Raw genomic sequence first — 20,000 nt, forward strand, 5'->3', positions numbered from 1 at the left:
CCACTACCAGTACCACCACCACCACCACCACCACCATCACCACCACTACCACCACCACGTCCTTTCTCCATTTACAGTAATGGAAGTTTCAGTTGTCACTTACGGCATCAGTCATCCGGTGTCGGTGCCTCAGGTAATAGTGGTGGTAGTGGTGGTGTACGTGCATCATCGCGCCTCGCCCACCAATCCCGAGGTGTCAGCACTCACGGCCATCTGTTCCCCGCCGCCCACACAGCGCCGCAGGCAGGGCGAGGATGGGCGCGCCATGGCCAGTACAGATACAGTGTGTGTCAGTGAAAAAAAAGTAAATAAATAAAAAAGAAGTGAGAAGAGAAAATAAAGTATAATTAAAAAGAAAGGAAGGAAAGAATCGTGTTGTTGAGAGGTGGTTTTTGTCCCGATATGGTGATCAAGAGAGTTGCGAAGGACGTGATTCAGATAACACGATTGAATAACAGCGTTATGCATAAGAGCCATTCCGTCCTCACTCCTCATTGTGAGCTGCCTGCTGACTCGACAAGCTGCTGAATACATCGTAACACTGTATGAGGCGCGTCCTACACAAGGCTCGGTGCCAAGGAGCATATGGAAGTGGGTCGACACCCAGTGACGGGACCGACGGGAGCCAAGTGAACCCAGGATTGGCTGCCTTGCCGCACGCCAGCCGCGGCTCACACACTGGTGAGGATATAATGTGTAGGATATAACGATATAACTCCTATAAAGCTATAAGTTACTTTAGATTCCACATTTTCAATACATATAATATAAGTTTTTTTTTTCAATACTAATGCACACACATATATTGAAACAGTATTTCCAAGTTACGACCATATTTATTTAATGACATGCGTTGTAATTTCCTTTGTCACTCAGCAGGGAAGGTGGTAATCACAGGACGGCGACAGGAAGCCCGTGGGAAGAGAGAAGTTGCCGCGGAAAAAAAAAAAAGTGCGTCATAACACGTCACCTTGATTAATTTCATCGTGAATAACCTGTAACATACATGTTTTTCCCCAACGCAGCAGCAGCGAAATTATCACGCCTGAAGTGCTTCCCATCTTTTTTTCTGTGCAGCCTCGCAGCCACTCCCCAACGCATACCCAATGAGGAGCTGGCTCGCGTGTCTAAGGGCGGCGGTGGAGGTGCGTCACAAGGTTTATGCGTTGCGGTGGGCGCGGGGCGTGGTAGGACGTGGAGAGCCTTGAGGGAACCAGCGGCGCCACCCTTAAGGAGTGACGTATTCCTGGAGGCACGCTGCTCCAGGCACGTATTGCCTCATAAAATTTTGATGATGCGGAATTTCAGCCAAATTTCCAAACTTTCTACACAGGAGAGTAAATAAGAACTTGTAAACAGACGGGCAGGGCGTGATGGCTGCCCCGGCACGGCCACCCACAGCCTGCGGCGGCGGGGCGGCCTTGAGAAACGAGCCAGGCAAAGTAAACATCCACATTACTCTGGGTAAAAGTTTTAAGCATGCGGCAATTCAAGGCGAGATAAGAGCGGTTGCAGTGGCCAGCAAAGGAAGGAGAAATTGAAAGTGTAGCGGCGGGAAGCGTGTGTGTCACTCGCATAAACCAGCCTCGCCATGGGAGACCATCCAGGCAGAAACTTCCTCCCAAGTGGCTCCTATCAAAGCCACCCCAAGGCCTCGCCACAGATTAATCCACACTTGACACGAGGTGGCGTCCTTGTGAACATACTGTCACGCTCCCCGCACTGTCACTCCACACTGCCGCCAGTTTTTGCTACACGAGGCACTAATCTGATCACAAATGAGTGTAATTTCCAGCGACAACTTGTGTGTTTTGTGATTTTTAGCTTTCCTGATAATTTTACAATTAAAATATGTATGTTTTGCAATATAATAATATAGAGATGTGAAGTAATTATACGTTGATCATAAACGGAATTACAAAACATTACTTTTTTTTCATCACATATGAAAATGATTCTATTACAGATCACGTCTGACCTGCCAACCTCCTGCCACAGCCAGACACTCAACCCCTACCCGTTCATCTCAGTCATCTCCCAGCCACTCATCTCACTCATCTCCCTGACACTCCTCTCAGTGACTCATTTTTTCTTTGCATCAGTATTCTCTATCGTTATCTTATGACCATATCTTTATTTTTTTAATCTTCTCTAGTGAATAAAGTGGAAATCATATACTTATTGTGACAAAATATCGTGTTAAAATTCATTCACCTTACTAAATCACTGAATTAAACTTTAAGGGATTTCATACACTGGTAATAACTGAAAAAATTGTGACGATAATAACAATGGCAAAATCAGTGCAATATGTAACTTTTTCATTTTAAAAGGAATCGATGTGAGAGAGAGAGAGAGAGAGAGAGAGAGAGAGAGAGAGAGAGAGAGAGAGAGAGAGAGAGAGAGAGAGAGAGAGAGAGAGAGAGAGAGAGAGAGAGAGAAAAAAAAAATGTCAAGAATATGCAGGTGACTCAATGAAGTAAACCAGTATTGCGAAATGCAGACATTCCACACGATCTCTCCTGCGTGGCTCGGCAGTAAAGTGGTCGCTTCGGGATCTGCAGGTTGTGAGTTCGATCTTGGCTCACAGTAGTTTCTCATCGGAAGAGGTAGCACTGTTTTCAAACCCCACCCCTAAGTAGCAAAAGCCTGCCTGCACACTGGGAGGATCTAGCACAGTGTAATGCCACCTTGACCTTCTGACTTCTAACTTATTTCATTACCATAACTTCAAAGGGGGTTTTCACTCAGCCAAAACAAAACTGCCAGGCACTAAAACGTTCAATTTCCTAAACTTCTCCTTTTTACTGCCGGTGTTGCCTTTTGATACCACACTCCAAACCTGCAACACACACTTTTATTATGCTTGATCAGAAACTACAGCTGTCAGAAGCATAAGACAGCAACTCAGAACCCATCCTCTTCACAATACACCAGACACAAACATCTCGAATCACTCCCCAAAAAAATAAAAAAACACACAAGCGGCCCTACAAGCAACACACTACACAGGGAAGCACAACACTCACCTACAGAAGAAGAGGAAATAAGGCCCCGTGCAGAGCATCACAAGCACGGCCAACACGTCCTCCCCTTCGTTCATGCAGAGTGCTCGGAGGCCAGACATTATGAGCACCATTATGCAGGCCAGCAGGAAACAGCACGCGGGAAGGGACGGTGCTCTGGTGGACGGGAGAAGAGTAAAAGCCCGTATCTTAAAACACTGCTCTCTCTCTCTACAACTATTTTCAAAGGCCACAGAGATTATTAGCCGGGTTCTCAAGAGTTTCTCCTGTTAGTAACGTAGAAATCTTGTCAATCTGTCATTAAACCATAAAAAAAATAACCTTTAAAACCAGTGTAAACTCAACTAGGGCCTTATGTAGTGGAGGTGCGGTGCAGAGGTGCTTTCAAAATACTGTCCTAAGAGGCGCTGTGTTGAGGGATGGAACAGAGCTGAGTGATGGAGATCTTGGGAAACGAAGGATATGTGAGCACTGTGGTAAGGGATGGGGCTAAGTGATGCTGGAAGGGGAGGAAGGAAAGAAAGAAGAAGCATTGTTATGAGGGAAAGGAATAGAGGTAGTAAATTTGAAGGTGCAGAGGAAGGGAGGAGGAAATGTACTGAAAATATAATGTAATGAGGAAGGATGTTGTGGTAGTGAAGAGGAAGGAAGAGTATAATGTAAGCAGATATTTTTGTATTGTCTGTATTATCAAGCTAAGAACTGTTTTTTTTTTTTTTTTCACAGGGCATGACTCCTCCCCATTATTACAAGAGTGTCTTCTACGTGTCCTCTTCCGTGCCTCTGCCAACACTACCAGAGGAGATGAGCCAGAGGAAACGTGAGTGTGAGGAGGAAATGTGAAGGAATATGAAGCATGAGGGGAATAAAAGGAAGAAGTAAGAGGCACTGAGCGTGATGTGGATGCAAAGAGGGGAAGGAATGAGGCAGTTTTCCTTACTATCTTGTGGTTTTATGTTATCTTACACTAAATAAATTACCCTTGCTCTCTCTCCTCTCTCTCTCCTCCTCTCTCTCTCGCCTCTCTCTCCTCTCCTCTCTCTCACTCTCCTCTCGCTCTCTCTCTCTCTCCTCTCTCTCTCTCTCTCTCTCTCTCAAACTCACATCCTCTTCCTCCTTTCCTTACCTCTCTCCCCTCTCATTCTTCCAGCCGTCACCTTACACCCTCTCTCACATCACGCTAACTCCATTACCTTCCCCTCAATCCTTTCCCGCACCCTACCACACCATACACAACACCTCACCATCCTTTCACCCCGCACCACCACACCATTATCTCCACCACCGTCCCTTTCACGCACCTGCTGCCCACAACCTCACCATTCCTTTCACTTACCAGGTTCTCGATAAACATCTTGCCGCCCTGGAAGCGTGCCTCGTTTGCAGCGCCGACCAAGTAGGAGAGGGAGCCCAGAAGCGTGACTTGCCTCGCACCCAAACCCGCACGTAAAGTTGCAACTCCGATAGGTAGTAGCCGAACAGCTGTATTTCACCTGCGTCACGGGGGAAAAGAGGCTGTTAGGGTGCCCGGCAAGGTGACTACACGCAAAGGTTATGGGGTATTTAAGTGCACTTGGGTAAAAGGGGAAGGAAAGAAAACCGCGGTGGTTTATGTAAAAGGAAAACGATTAAAAAGCGGAGATATGGAAGTATGTGGAGAGCGGACGAAGGTATGTAGTAGGAAAATGAAGGTTTACTCGTAACGAAATTTGGGGGAAAAAAGATGGTTTTTTTGTTCATGGTCCTGTTCTCTCTCTCTCTCTCTCTCTCTCTCTCTCTCTCTCTCTCTCATCTCTCTCTCTCTCTCTCTCTCTCTCTCTCTCTCTCTCTCTCTCTCTCCACTTAGAAACACCTCAACCACACGCTCAGCCATCCATCCATCTTGCCATTCAATTCTTCTTTCTTTGAGTGGAGGGGAGAGGGGGTAAAGGACTCCAGCGATCCAGTCTCACGAGGAAGTCTATTCCAGCTCCATTATTCCAGGAAGGATGGTCTACCTTTTTACACGCCACAAGTGTTACCTGAGCAGGCCAACCTGTCCACTTGTGTACCTGAACCTCATCTTCCTTACTTTGCTTCTTTGAGATTAGCTTTTGTTTTCATTTTTTTATTTATATTTTTATTCATTTGATATACTTTACTGTATGGTTATATATATATTTTTTGTGTGTGTGAATTTTTTTTTTTTGTCAGAGAGAGAGAGAGAGAGAGAGAGAGAGAGAGAGAGTGTGTGTGTGTGTGTGTCTCTATTTATTGTTTCTTTTGAGTTTTTATAATTCTTTTTGTGTTTTTTTTTTTTTTTTAGGATCATGTTTTTTTTCTAATATCTATAACACCCATGAGTGATTTTACAGGGAAACCGTATAATCCTAAGCCTTCATTTCCCTCGTTCTCTTGGCTTTGGGGCACTACGCAGCAAATTGACGACCGACACGTAAATTTCCGGGTCACAGGAATTACGAGAGACAAACTACACCAAGCAGGTCACAGAGATTATAGAGAGTCACATAAAATAGAAAAAGAGTGAAAGGTCTAGACAATTAAGTTAGAGGTCAGAGGAGGTCAAACAGAAAATATAATAAAGACAATTCACAAGCAGTTCACAGAGATGATAGTAGGTTACATAAGAGAGAGAGAGAGAGAGAGAGAGAGGAGAGAGAGAGAGAGAGAGAGAGAGAGAGAGGAGAGAGAGAGAGGAGAGAGAGAGAGAGGGAGGAGAGAGAGAGAGAGAGAGAGCCCACCACCACTCCGTTCATATTGCAATAGAACACACGAACATTGCTCCATAATTAGTGAGTGCGTGTGAATATACACTTTTTTTTCAGACGTCACTCAAGATGCCACATTGCAAACTAGCTCAGCAATAATGTCAGTCTTCCTCTGTTTCTGTTGTGTATACTGCAAACTATCCGTCCCTCAAAAATGCATATTGTTTTGTCTTTTTTCTTTCAGCTCTCCAAAATTCAGCGTTTTGTGAGTGTTTCAACCCTTTTTAACGTGGCGCTCTGCAGATTCGTTCACCCCGCGAGTCTAGGCAGTGTAAAGAAAGTGTGTGTATTCTGTCAGATGTGAGTAGGGACACCTGGAACTGCTGTGTCATGTTGAGTGAATGGGGGGCATTAGGAGAGGAGAGGTGAAGAGAGGGAACGAATAACTGAGGAACCAACACGGGAAATGAAGTGTAGAGGGCCACAGAACAACAAGGAAAGTATTGTCCAGTGGTGAAATGTTTGCTGAAAGAGGAAATTAAGATGAAATGTGAATGGCGACATGAAGAGAGAATGGGGATGAATAGAGGAGGGAAGACAAGAGAGGATTTGAATAATAAGGGGAAAACCATACTGGGAGTAGAGAGAGAGAGAGAGATGAGAGAGAGAGAGAGAGAGAGAGAGAGAGAGATAGAGAGGAGAGAGAGAGAGAGAGAGAGAGAGAGAGAGAGAGAGAGAGAGAGAGAGAGAGAGAGAGAGAGAGAGAGAGAGAGAGAGAGAGAGAGAGAGAGAGAGAGAGAGAGAGGAGAGAGAGAGAATGCAAAGGACACCAAAACATCGAAAAAAAAATTAAACTCTGAAAAAAATAAGATAAGCGTAATTGGGAAACAACACATGTGGGTCAGTTTGGGGGACTGAAATGGTTTAGCTATGTGCAGAGAACAGATGAGGAGTAGAAGAGATGAGGGGAAGAGACTGCAGGAGATGAACCCACGAGACAGGAGGAGAGAGAGAGCCGAGAGAGATGGTTCACGGATGCAGTGAAAGAAGACACATGATTGATGGATTACCAGAAAAGGAAGAAAGGGAGAGAAAGTTGGATGAAAGCAGCCTGAAGGAAAGGAGAGTCAAATAGAAACTGAAATTAGGAAAAGAAGAAAAAGAGTCAATAAAATTAAACAAATCACCATGGAGTTAATAGCCTTCCCTAACTTCCAAAATAAAGCAGGACAGAATAATTAGCCATATTTTAAAACCAAAAAGAATGTGTGTGAGAGAGAGAGAGAGAGAGAGAGAGAGAGAGAGAGAGAGAGAGAGAGAGAGAGAGAGAGAGAGAGAGAGAGAGAGAGAGAGAGAATCACGCAATGGAGTCAACCGGGCAACCAAACAACAAGAAACACAATACAGAATAATAAAACATCTACAAAAAATAAACAAGTAAACAAACAAACAAACAGACAAAATATAAACAAATAAATAGCCAAATAAATAAATAATCAGTACCATGGAGAGGAGAAAAGGATTAAAGTAAAGACAAGAGTCACATGGGGAGTCAGCACAATTCCACTGCCTGCCATCACAAGAGTGTGTCACAGCTTGTCACGTGCCACCTCCTCCTCCTCTTTCCTTCACACTCCTTCCCTCCAGGTCTCATCCATAACCTAATTCTCTCACTCTCTCTCCTTTCCCTCTCCACCCTCCCTGCGTCCTTCCTCTCTGCCACTCTCTTCTCTTCCCCTTCTGCTCCCTTCCCTTCCAAGCCTCAGACTGTCAAACTTTTGCATATATGAGATTCAGTCACGCTGCCTTGACCGCGCTTCCTCCTCCTCCTCTTCCTCCTCTTCCTCCTCCTTTTCCTGTGTCTCCCTCACTACCCACTTCATATTTACTTAAAGTTTTCACCGCGGTTTTATTCTTTTTTTCTTTCGTGGAAACGCGTTCAAAGTTAATTCACTTTCGTCGTATCATTTACATCCTTCAGATCCACTTTCTTTACTTCCTCCATTTCGTTTTTCCCCTGTTTCTTGGCGCCACGCTCCCACTCCCCCCCATGTTCATCTAATTTTCGTATCATCTTCCTCTTCTTCCTCTTCTCAGTGTCGCATCCTCTTGTTTTTTTCATTTTTTGTCCTTCTTTTTTCCACCTCGTCTTTTTATTCCTCTCTTGTTACTTCACTTTCTCTCTTCTCTTGCTTCATTCAGTGCCTTATTTCCATGTAATTTCATTTCGTTCTCTCATCCTTCTTTGCTTCTCTATCCCCTTTGCTATATTCTTCTCCGTTTTATTTTCACTTTCACTCTATTTTCTTGTTCTCACACGTATCTTTCTTTACATCTTTTACCTACCCTTTCCCTCCTTCCCTCCTTCTTTTCTTACTTCATATTTCACGCGTTAATTGCCTTCCATCCTGCCTCTTATTTTTTTTTTCTTTATTCCCCTTTTGTTTCTTTTCCTTCTTGCTTTCCTTCTTAGCTCACATCCCTAGTTTTTATCCTCCTCCTCCTCCTCCTCCTTCTCACTTCTCACTACCTCCGTCCATCCTTCCTTCACTTTCCTTGTTTCTCCTACCCCTCTTTCCTTCATCTCTTCTCTTCCAATTTACTAAAATCCTTTACATCCCTCGTTTCTCCTTACCTCTCTCTCCTTCTTCTCCGACTCTTCTCTCCCAATTTATTACCATCATTCATCTCCCTCTCCTCTTTATCCTTCCTCCTTTTCCTCCCTCCTTCCTCTCTCTTTCTCCCTCTCTTCTCTCGCAATTTACCAACATCCTTTCTTCACCTTCCTCATCTCGTCTTTCCTCCTCCCTCTTTGTACCTGAGTCTCCCTCCTTCTCTTTCCTCTTCTATGCTTCCCTCTCTTTCCTTCCCTCACCTCTCCCTCTCCCTCTCCCACTTCGGTGCCTCACTTTCCTCCACATTCCCTCTGGGCCAGCCGGCATTGACGCAACTCTCTCTATCTATCTCTCTCTCTCTCTCTCTCTCTCTCTCTCCTCTCTCTCTCCTCTCTCTCTCTCTCTCTCTCTCTCTCTCTCTCTCTCTCCAAGGCAAGTAAGACGCGGTTGGAATTCTCACAGCTATTGATATTGATGACTTTTTTGCGGCAAGGACGAAGTGCAAGCGCCGGGGAATACCCGGTTTAAATTAGGGAGGCGCGAGGCTTAGAAGCTGTGCGGCCTGGGGAGCGTTTAGGAGGTCTGGGCAGAAGTGGATATAGAGAGTTGGGGAGAAGAAGCTTAAGAGAAAACAGGACATTAGTGTCTAAGGAGGACGGGACATTTTGAGGTTCATGGATGGAAGAGGGCTTTATGGTAAGAATAGTGAGTTGGAGAGAAGAACAGAGAATTTTTGGGAGAAGAACGAGGTTTTAGGGAGGTGAACGGGATTGGGGAGAAGAACGCGTTTTGGAGTCTGTGAGAGAACGGAACTTTTTAACAGGAGGGAACATGCTTTTATGAACTTTAGGAAGAATGAGGTTCGAGATCCTTATAACGGAGAAACCGAATTTTGTAGGCTTCCCGGAAGGAGCTTTTGCGGATTTTATAGGCAGGGAGGATCAGTAGAAGTAAGGCTTTCGGTTCTGAGGGAGAAGCCCTTTAGCGAAACAGCTTTGGATTATTATTATTTTTTGTTTTTATGTAGGAGGGACACTGGCCAAGGGTAACAAAAAATGAGGAAAGCAAAGACCCTCTAAAGTGGTAATACAAAAGCAGGTCAAAAGTGTTATACAAATTTAGAGGATAAGTGTCTTGAAACCTTCCTCTTTGAAAGAGTTCAAGTCATAGGGATGAATGTATTGAGAATACTGGTTACAAAAGCAGGCACGGAGTTCCAGAGTTTACCAGAAAAAGGAATGAATGATTGAGAATACTGGTTAACTCTTGTATTAGAGAGGTGGACAGAATATGGATGAGAGAAAGTAGAAAGCCTTGTGCAGCGAGGCCCCGGGAGGAGAGGAAGCATGGAGTTAGCAAGATCAGAAGAGCAGTTAAGCGTGAAAAACACCGGAGCTTCAAGTTCTAGCCGAGTTACACCTGAGGAATATTGAAACACTTTACGAGGCTGAGAAAGACGGTGTCTGTGGGAGGACATGGGTGTGGGAGCTAGAGAATATTGTGCACTTTACTGGCCTGGGAGTGACAACACCTGTGGGAGGACGTGTGTGGGAGCTGGAGGTCTGGCAGGTCACACTTTAAGAAGCTGAGACACTCCTAATGAAGGTAGAGTAAAGGGTATGTAATGTGAAGAACAGACGCTATAGAGGGAATAACATGAAATTTACTTCTATGCTGGAAACTCAGAGGAAAATACAAAAGGTAAATAAACATGAACACTGAAAGAAAAATGCAGATTATGATTCAATGATGAAGAACAAATAAAAAGAAAGTGTTTGTATGGAAGAAGACTGAACCAGACCTCGCACCATAGCGTAGACAAAGTCTACGCTATGAAATTTGTAAAAGGTCGCTGAATTGAGAGCAGCCATTGAACGAGAATGCGCACAAATACCAAACGAATTGTTTCGTAATGTTTGCGATTCCATTGCTTCGCGTTGTCGGCAGTAACTGGACCAGAACGGACGTCAATTTGAAAACAGCCGTTGACAGATCAATAAAATAATGTCTATATAGAATATAATGTCTATATTCTATTAAATTTTGAAAATGAGATGTATTTTAATAAACACCTTTACAATTCTTTAAAGTGTGTATACGTTTTTTTGGGGACACCCTGTATATAGCAACTAAAAGAAACCTCCTAACATGATGGAAAGACAAAGAAAACTAAAAATAAACTAAGGACTAATAGCGAAGATAGAGAGATATTTAGATAAACATTACGAATGAAAGATGAACACAAAATAAAGGTAGCTACATGGGAGAAAAGGTACTATAAGGGAAATAAAAAGAAACTTACTTTTATCCTGGAAAATCAAAGAAAGTAGAACAGACAAATGAACTGTCAGACTGAAGGAAAATCATACATAAGTCACAATATAAAGATGAAGAACAAAAGAAAATGAGTTGATTAAATGAGAGAAAGGAAAACGGCATAGTGAAGAGTGAAAGAAACCTATTAAAACCATGAAAAAAATAGGCAGATAAACTTGAAGACTTAAAAAAAAAAAAAAGAAGTGAAGAACAAAAGAGAAAGGTGCCGAAGTGTGAGATAAAAATAAACCCACAAAAATTTTGGAAACACAAAGAAAATAAAAAAGGAACCAAGGGATAATAATGAGCACAGAAAGACAACAGTAAAGAGATTACGGACCGCAAGATGAAGAACAAAAATTAAGGTACTGGTAGAGGAGAAAAGAAACTATAGAGGAATAAACAATTGATCTGGTGTGGATTCTTAAACTCGGTGAAGTGCTGTGATGCAAGTCTTTAGTATTTCGAAATGCACCACAGACGAAGAATTGAACACTCATGTTGATAAAAATCTTGTAGTGTCTGTATTTTTTTTTTTTTTTTTGCATATGAAAATTGTCTTTGCTTACTAAAAAATAAAATAAAATGAAAGGCAGAGTATTATCATCGGTCAAAAGATTGGAAAGACTCAAATATTCTAGAAATCCATATAAGAAAGGCGACTAAACAGCGATAGTGTAGAAAGAAAAATGTACAGACGCCATGATCAAATAAATCCACACACACACACACACACACACACACACAAACACGTAAGTAAAAACAAAAAACAATAGTGCAGAAAGACAATAAATGAAATCCTGGAAACACAGAGAGATAGAAAAAAACAAAAAACAAAAGCAAAAGAACGATGGTGCAGAAAGAAAAGTATATAAACATCACGATGAAGAAAACTAGAAAGGTGCTGATATATACACAACACACTTTTCCCACTAAAGAGAGCAAGAAATGTTTTATACCCTACTCATAAGTAATAACAATCATATATTAATTTTCACTTTCTTTTCTTCCTTTTTTTTTTTATCGTAAGGAAACCGATGAATTATATAAAAAAAAAATAGAACAAAAACAATGAAATCCCGTACTGAAAAAATAAATAAATAACTAAAATTGAAAAAAATATGTACCTATCATCTTTTTCATTTATATTATTGTTAATTTTTCAATAAGTCTGTAGTTAGTGTAGAGGAGTATAGCGAAGAAGTAACAACAAAGGAGAAGCAAATAAGGACACAACGTAGGGGACATAAAAAAAAATGAAACCCATTGGGACGCTAAGGAAAGGAAAGATGAAAGAGATAAATAACAATGAAGCTGCAAAGGTATTGAGGCGAGGGTGTGGCTCTTGCTCTTGGGAATGAAGACGATTATATTTTAAGGGATCAGAACATAAGAAAATAAGAGAAGCTGCACGAAACCATCAATCCTACACGTGGTAGTCCCTCTATGAAACATCAACCTATTTCCATCTATTAACCCTATCCATAAATCTGTCTAATCTTCTTTTATAGCTTCTTAATGACTCAGTACTAACAACCTGATTACTGAGTCCATTCCATTCATCTACCACTCAGCTCGAGAAAGAATTCCTGCAGATTTCTTTTTTTTTTTTTTTTAATATATCTTTTTTTCAAGCTTGAACCCGTGGCTGGTGGAAATTTACTTGTGTAACGCTCCACTTTTTATCCAAACTTGTGTAGAGTAGAGTGAGATCAGATTAATGTACAAAACCACGGGAAATAAGTTGCTGATTAAAATCCCTTTGAGAGAGAGAGAGAGAGAGAGAGAGAGAGAGAGAGAGAGAGAGAGGAGAGAGAGAGAGAGAGAGAGAGAGAGAGAGAGAGAGAGAGAGAGAATGACTAGACCACGTAAAGATAGGGGTGGACTCTTACCCGGGGCCGGCTTGGGGCCCCTCCAGAGGGCGCAGTAGCAAGGATCATCGCTGGTGGTGTCGTTGGTGGAGTTATTGTCGTCGTAAGGATTGACAGCCAGCATTGCCTTGGGTGTCTTGCTGTACTTGGCTCTGCGAGGAGGGAAGGAGTCAGGTTAGCGCCCCTTTACTGATATTATGAAACTCTTTGTCTGAATCTGTGAAAAGACTCTTGTTTAACCCTTTCAGTGCGATACGAAATATTTAACAGCACCAGAAGTAATGCATGAAAGGGATTAAAAAAGAACAGTTTATGCAATTACTATCCAGTTTAAAGGCTGGAGGTGGCTATAGAATAAGTTAAGATGTATCAAAGTGATTAGTAATTAAGGAAAGATGTACCGAATAGCAAAGGGTTAAGAGGAGGCTTTTATGCAATTTTTATTCCTTAGTTGCTTTTCCTTTGCAATTATTTACTTTCCCTTTTTTTTGAGAGATATTTAGCAGGCCTTATCCTTTATCTAAAACCGCTATTTCCCTGTTGGTTTGTCTCCCCTCCCTTGTGAAGGAAAAAAAGATGAAAAATTTCCTTTCCTTTGCGAGTCTTAATCATATTTTTTTTCTCTACCGTCAACTTATATCTATTCTCTTCCCTGTATTTCGTATTATGTATATTGCGTAAGGGCCGAGTTGTAGTGGGGGTGGTGATGATTATGATGGTGGTGGTGGTGGTGGTGTAATTTTGCTGTTGTCTCTCCTGTTTTTCTTGCTATTTCTCTGTGCCCAGGTTTTTTTTTTTTTCATCAGCAACGAAGCAAAAAGTTAAGGAGAGAAATGAAGGTGGTAAATGGTAGTGGTGGTGATGAATGTTCCTCTCTCTCTCTCTCTCTCTCTCTCTCTCTCTCTCTCTCTCTCTCTCTCTCTCTCTCTCTCTCTCTCTCTCCTCTCTCTCTCTCTCTCTCTCTCTCTCTCTCTCTCTCTCTCTCTCTCTCTCTCTCTCTCTCTCTCTCTGGCACAAAAAAACTTATTGACGAAACTTTAGCCAACATTTCTTTCTCGTGCAATATCTAAGCCATTAAAGATGGAATACTGAAGATGAAAAGTAGGAGGACTTGTTGTGTGTTGCATTTTTCACACACACACACACACACACACACACACACACACACACACACACACACACATACACACACACACACACACACACACACACACACACACACACACAACACACACCACACACACACACACACACACACACACAGAGAGAGAGAGAGAGAGAGAGAGAGAGAGAGAGAGAGAGAGAGAGAGAGAGAGAGAGAGATGAGAGGAGAGAGAGAGAGGAGAGAGAGAGAGAGAGAGAGAGAGAGAGAGAGAGAGATGGTGATGATGATGTTTACAAAATAAACGAAATAAACGAAGTTCACACACACACACACACATACACACACACACACACACACACACACACACACACACACACACACACACACACACACACACGCACACACACACAAACACATACGCACACACACACACACACACACACACGTGCCTACAGATCCTCCTTCCCCTTTATTGTGTGTGTGTGTGTGTGTGTGTGTGTGTGTGTGTGTGTGTGTGTGTGTGTGTGTGTGTGTGTGTGTGTGTGTTTCATATATTATATTCCTAAAAAGCACAAATATAATCGATAGTAAGAGTGAAGAGACTCATTCTTTTCTTAGATTGTTTTCTTTCCTCTTTTGCATCATTACTACTACTACTACTACTACTACTACTACTACTACTACTACTACTACTATTACTGTTGTTGTTGCTGCTGCTGCTATTACTACTACTCTTACTACTACTTTTACTACTACTACTACTACTACTGCTACTGCTGCTGCTGCTGCTACTGCTGCTGCTACTACTACAGTTGTTGCTGCTCCTACTACTACTACCACTACTACTACTACTACTACTAATACTAATACTAATACTACTGCTTTTATTATTATTATTATTATTATTATTATTATTATTATTATTTTCATTATTATTATTATTATTATTATTATTATTATTATTATTATTATTATTATTATTATTATTATCATTATTATTATTATCATTATTATTATTATTATCATTACCATTATTAACAACAACAATAACAACAACAATAACAACAACAACAACATATTCTATGAACCAGGATCTGGCACAATAATCTTGCACTCTGAGGGCACAGAACACTGCAATACGGCCATAAAGAGAGTGTTTCCTACGTTAATTGGCTGAAGTATTCACATTTTGTACGCAAATGATGAGCAGAATGACCTTGCTTTCCGACCAAGATCCTTAGATACTTGAAAGATGTCTGACAATTTTGTAAGCAGATGTAGATGTAGTAGATGTAGATGTAGTAGATGTAAGTAGATGAGTAAGTAGATGAAGTTTCAAGAGCATATAGTCAGTTTACGTTTTTATAGGTTAGGTAAGGTTAGGTTAGGTTAGGTAAGCTTTAACTCTTTCACTTAGATATAAAACAACTAAACAACAACTAAAGCACCACAAAAGCTTTTATATAACAATAACTAAAGCACGAGCATATACAAGAACGAAAGTAGCAATTAAGAGAATATATTTTCCAACTTCTAGCCAGCAAAATATATGAAGGTGGCTAAAAGAGATGCCTCAGAGTGATTTGTGACAAGGAGAAAAAGCGCCAAAAAACACTGAAGAAAAAAATTAAAACACAAGAACACGTCGATCAATCAGTGACAAACTTATAAATTGATAAATCTTCAAAGTTCTACCAGTATTACATTCAAGATTACGCTCAAGAATAGTTTGTGACAAGGAACGAAGCCCCAAAGAGCAGTAAATAAGTTGAAACACACAAGAACATGTCGATCAGTCACTGACGACATTGCAAAGTGAGTTTACAATATCAGCGTGTCTTCAGCTGGCGAAATTACATTGGCAGCCTCATACAATAGCACCAGCGAGACTCCACCTGTTGCTCACCTCCTGATGATCTTGGTAATGAAGAAGGAGGTGTTGACCGGCCGTGAGGTGCAGGTGGTGAGTTCTGTTGTGGCAGGTGAACACGAGGGGCCGGCCCGCTGCGACATGGACAGTGGGTCAGATGTCGCCGTGGAGTTGAGGAGGTCATTTAGGCCGCTTCCAAGGGTCACTGGGGTCTGCAAGATCGATAGAGGTCACACACACACACATGCACACACACACACACACACACACACACACACACACACACACACACACCACACACACACACACACACACACACACACACGCATACACACCACGATTAACACTGTATGCAAACCATTTGTGAGAGAGTGATATGTAAATAATGCTCTCTCTCTCTCTCTCTCTCTCTCTCTCTCTCTCTCTCACTCTCTCTCTCTCATCTCTCTCTCTCTCTCTCTCTCTCTCTCTCTCTCTCATCTATGCAAATCAGGTGAGGCGCGGCATGACAAGCGTAGGCCACAGAGAAGCGTAAGATCTCAACGTGAGCAGAAATTGCCATATTTTCCGTCACAAGTTATCTTTTATTTCCTTGATTCTCTTGGTACCTTTACTTTGTTTTTTTTTTTTATGTTTCAGATGTGTGTGTTGTGTGTGTGTGTGTGTGTGTGTGTGTGTGTAACTCTCTCTCTCTCTCTCTCCTCTCTCTCTCTCTCTCTCTCTCTCTCTCTCTCTCTCTCTCTCTCTCTCTCTCTCTCTCTCTCTCTCTCTCTCTCTCTTTTCTTTTCTTCCCTTTTCATTTCTTTCCTTTGCTTCTTTCCCTTCGACTTTACCTAATACCCTTTCCTTCACCATCTGTAACACACACACACACACACACACACACACTCACACACACACACACACGCAATGGCTTATCACGCTGTTTCGTGTTTCGCCTGCTACCCTCCTTGCAGGCTCCGCGTAAGGGAATGGAACCTAAATCATGTTAAGGTCTTGATGTACTTTTGCTGAGATCAGATGGAAAAGTAGTATACAGGATGAAGGAAGATGGATAAGAGAACATAATAGTAAAGACGCTCTCTCTCTCTCTCTCTCTCTCTCTCTCTCTCTCTCTCTCTCTCTCTCTCTTTCGTGGTAAAATGGAAAAGAAAAGTCAGAAAGAACGAAAGAATTGTGAAAATAAGTCTTTGGAAAGAGTTTTGCAGTCCTCCCCCTCTCTCTCTCTCTCTCTCTCTCTCTCTCTCTCTCTCTCTCTCTCTCTCTCTCTCTCTCTCTCTCTCTCTCTCTCTCTCTCTCTCTCTCTCTCTCTCTCTCTCTCTCTCTCTCTCTCTCTCTCTCTCTCTCTCTCTCTCTCTCTCCCTCTCTCTCTCTCTCTCTCTCTCTCTCTCTCTCTCTCTCTCTCTCTCTCTCTCTGATAACGCAGCAAAACTGAATTCACGTAAGTATATTTAAAAGTCCTGCCCTCTTCTTGCTCTCCTCTCTCCACGTCTCCTTTACGCCCAGTCTCTCTCTCTCTCTCTCTCTCCCTCTCTCTCTCTCTCTCTCTCTCTCTCTCTCTCTCTTTACTCTTCTTACGTTTACTCCTTACCTTTTTTTGTCCAAGTCCTTCGCTCTTTTTTGTTTAATTTATTTTTGCAATGCTTCTATATTTTGCTTTGTCTTTCGCGTGTGGAAACATCTCTCTCTCTCTCTCTCTCTCTCTCTCTCTCTCTCTCTCTCTCTCTCTCTCTCTCTCTCTCTCTCTCTCTCTGACGCCCACGAAGAAAATTCAATAATAGAGTGAAACATTAGAACATAAATGCCGGATGTAACAAATACCTCTAAATTGCTTTCTACTTTTTATCCCTCTTAAATATGCAAGTATTACCTCCTTTCTTTTTAGATCTATTTTTGTTGTCCGCGGGTAAGTTACGGAATTACTCTCCCTAATGACCTGGTGAACGTAGAAAATGGACGTGAAAGCTGAGGGGAAACTGTGCTATTTTGGGTTTTTCTTTCCTACGACTGAACACGGAAACAAAGAAAGCTGACAGAGGAAGGATTTGGAAATGTTTGTGGTGGTTAACTTGGATTTTTGTTGTTGGCCTATCTTTACTTCTCTCTCTCTCTCTCTCTCTCTCTCTCTCTCCTCTCTCTCTCTCTCTCTCTCTCTCTCTCTCTCTCTCTCTCTCTCTTCTTTCTTTTTCTCGGTTGCGAACGAGAAATATGTCATTATCTCTTGGTTAACTTGAATTTTTGTTACCGCTTGTTTGACTTTTCTTTTTCTCTTTTTATCGTTTCTTTCTTCTTGACGATTGCTTAAGAAAAATACATCATTATTTGTTATTTAACTCATTTTTTGTTACTGCTTGTTTGACCTCTTTTTCTCCCTTTCTTTATTCTTGACGACTGCTTACGAAAATTGTGTAAGGAGGGCACGCGGAGATCAGTAAATGGTGCAGTGAGTTATTACCTCTGACGCTGTTTATAGATTGTTGCTTTCTTATTTATCCCTTTATTTAATTTTTTTTTTTTCAACTGTCAGTGACGAAAGAAGTGTAATCATGTACATTAAAAGTCGAGTGTTCTTTGTCCTGTGACGGTTGACACTTCGACTTATTACTATCACTATTGCTATATTTATTGCTGAACAAATGTTAGAGCAAAATATGACGTCAGATGCTTCGGTAATTGCTGTTTCATTATTTATGGATCCATGAGTTAAGTGGAAATTGAGAAAGCACAGTCGTCGAATGTTAGACGATGCTCAAGTCTAAAGGAAAACGGTAATGAAGGCAGGCACACTGAGAAAGGAAAGAAAAAAAAAAAATAAGCGTTGTTATCAGTGGAGGGGTCAAATCAAACGAAGGTGGATTAATTTCAGAAAGTGGCGTATTTGAAAGGGAGTTAATGCAATAATTGCTAAGTGGTTTCCTTAAAATTACCTCACATACAAGTAAAAAATGAAAGCCTTTGTTTTTCTTTCAAAATGATCAAGAATGTAAAAAATATCATATTTTAAGTTAACGCTTTTCTGTTACTACGTTTATTTATTTATTTATTTTTATTTCATTTATTTATTTATTTATTTATTTTTTTTTTTTTTTTTTGCGGCTGAATACGAAGAACTGCGTCCACAAAAACATCAACGCCTTATCTCCATGGTGTTCAAAAGGTTCTGAGATAAATTTTTGAGATTTGCAAGCGTAATTAGACGATTCTCACTTGTCCTAGTTAATTTGCTGTAGTCCATGGTGTTTCCCGGAGTAAAAGCATATACGATGCAAAAGGACTGAGCACATTAAATAAAAATTGCGGCACAAAGATAAATCGCAGCTGTCAGCCGCAACACCCGGTGGAGGTCGAGGCCCCAGACTGGCGTGGCTGGCGGTCAGGTCCGGCATCAGGTGAGGTATCATCAGGTCACGCCGCGTGGGGGTGAACGCCGCGAGGGCTGCGTGTCAGAACATATTTCCTCTACCTTCAACTGGCTTTAATAAAATAAATTGAGGTTTTCAAGCATAATGTAACAGAGGAAAATGGGAAAAACACCCACGAGAACCTGATTAATAATCCCTGTGATCTTTGTGGATAATGGTGATGAAAGAACAAATCGCTTCAGAACACAGACCAATCATTGCTGGATTGTAATATTTCCCGCAACATTTCAACACAGGACTGAACGTTATGAACTAACCAGATTTTATCTACAAGTTTGTTCTGCTCTTCTCCTTTTATAATACCAACAACGTCACGTATGTAATGAAAAAAAAAATTAAAAACAAAAATAGCAGATGTTATGAAAATACACACACAAAAAAAACTTGTGAATTAGCGAGTCGGTAAAAGACTCAAGCCCGAAGAAATAATTAATGTGAATATCACGAAGAAGGGGGAGATAAAAAAGCGAAGTAATGAATATATAACAAGAGACTAATAAAAAAGTGAAGAGACAGCGTAAAAATATACAGACAATAGTGAAAAGAAACGGCAGTGGATGGCAGAAACGAGAGCAATACACCCTCATTTACAGTTCTCTTTTAAATGCAGAACAGATATAGCCACACTGCAGAAAATAGGGAAGGACTCTAAGACACCGAGGCCCGTATCCACAAACTCTTTGCTCTCTTACCACAGCTATTCTTAAAGGCCACAAAGATTATTAGCCGAGTTCTCAAGACTGTTTCTCCTGTTAATTATGTAGAAATATTGCGAATTTGTCACTAAAACTTTAAAAACACCCTTAAAAACTCGTATAGCCTTAACTAGAGCCTTTTGAAAGTAATGAAGGTGCGGCCAGAAATGTGTAAGAATATGCTCTTAAATATGAAATGCGCAGTGAAAGAATTGAGCACCAGAGACATTCCCCGCTGTGGTTTTCAGCGTACAGTGAAATAATGCAGGAAAATTTCAAATGACAACAGCTGCATAAAGAACAATAGAGAGTGAAAAAAAAAGAACATAATCGGATAGTTTCTTTTTAACAATATAAACACTGAAGACGTAA

The 20,000-nt window shown here is 41.3% G+C and overlaps 1 protein-coding gene across 1 annotated transcript in view; it reads right to left on the reverse strand.

Moving 5' to 3' along the window:
* LOC135111459 (transient receptor potential cation channel subfamily V member 5-like) overlaps window positions 1-20,000 on the reverse strand; it is a 110,820-nt gene that overhangs the window by 13,550 nt on the left and 77,270 nt on the right. Inside the window, 6 exon segments of the mRNA XM_064024752.1 lie at window positions 3,030-3,157; window positions 3,159-3,182; window positions 4,363-4,505; window positions 4,508-4,519; window positions 12,558-12,688; window positions 15,548-15,723. Of these exon segments, the coding sequence (XP_063880822.1) occupies window positions 3,030-3,157; window positions 3,159-3,182; window positions 4,363-4,505; window positions 4,508-4,519; window positions 12,558-12,688; window positions 15,548-15,723 (614 nt within the window).

The sequence above is a fragment of the Scylla paramamosain genome, chromosome 22, assembly GCF_035594125.1.
Source record: "Scylla paramamosain isolate STU-SP2022 chromosome 22, ASM3559412v1, whole genome shotgun sequence".
NCBI classification, from domain to species: domain Eukaryota; kingdom Metazoa; phylum Arthropoda; class Malacostraca; order Decapoda; family Portunidae; genus Scylla; species Scylla paramamosain.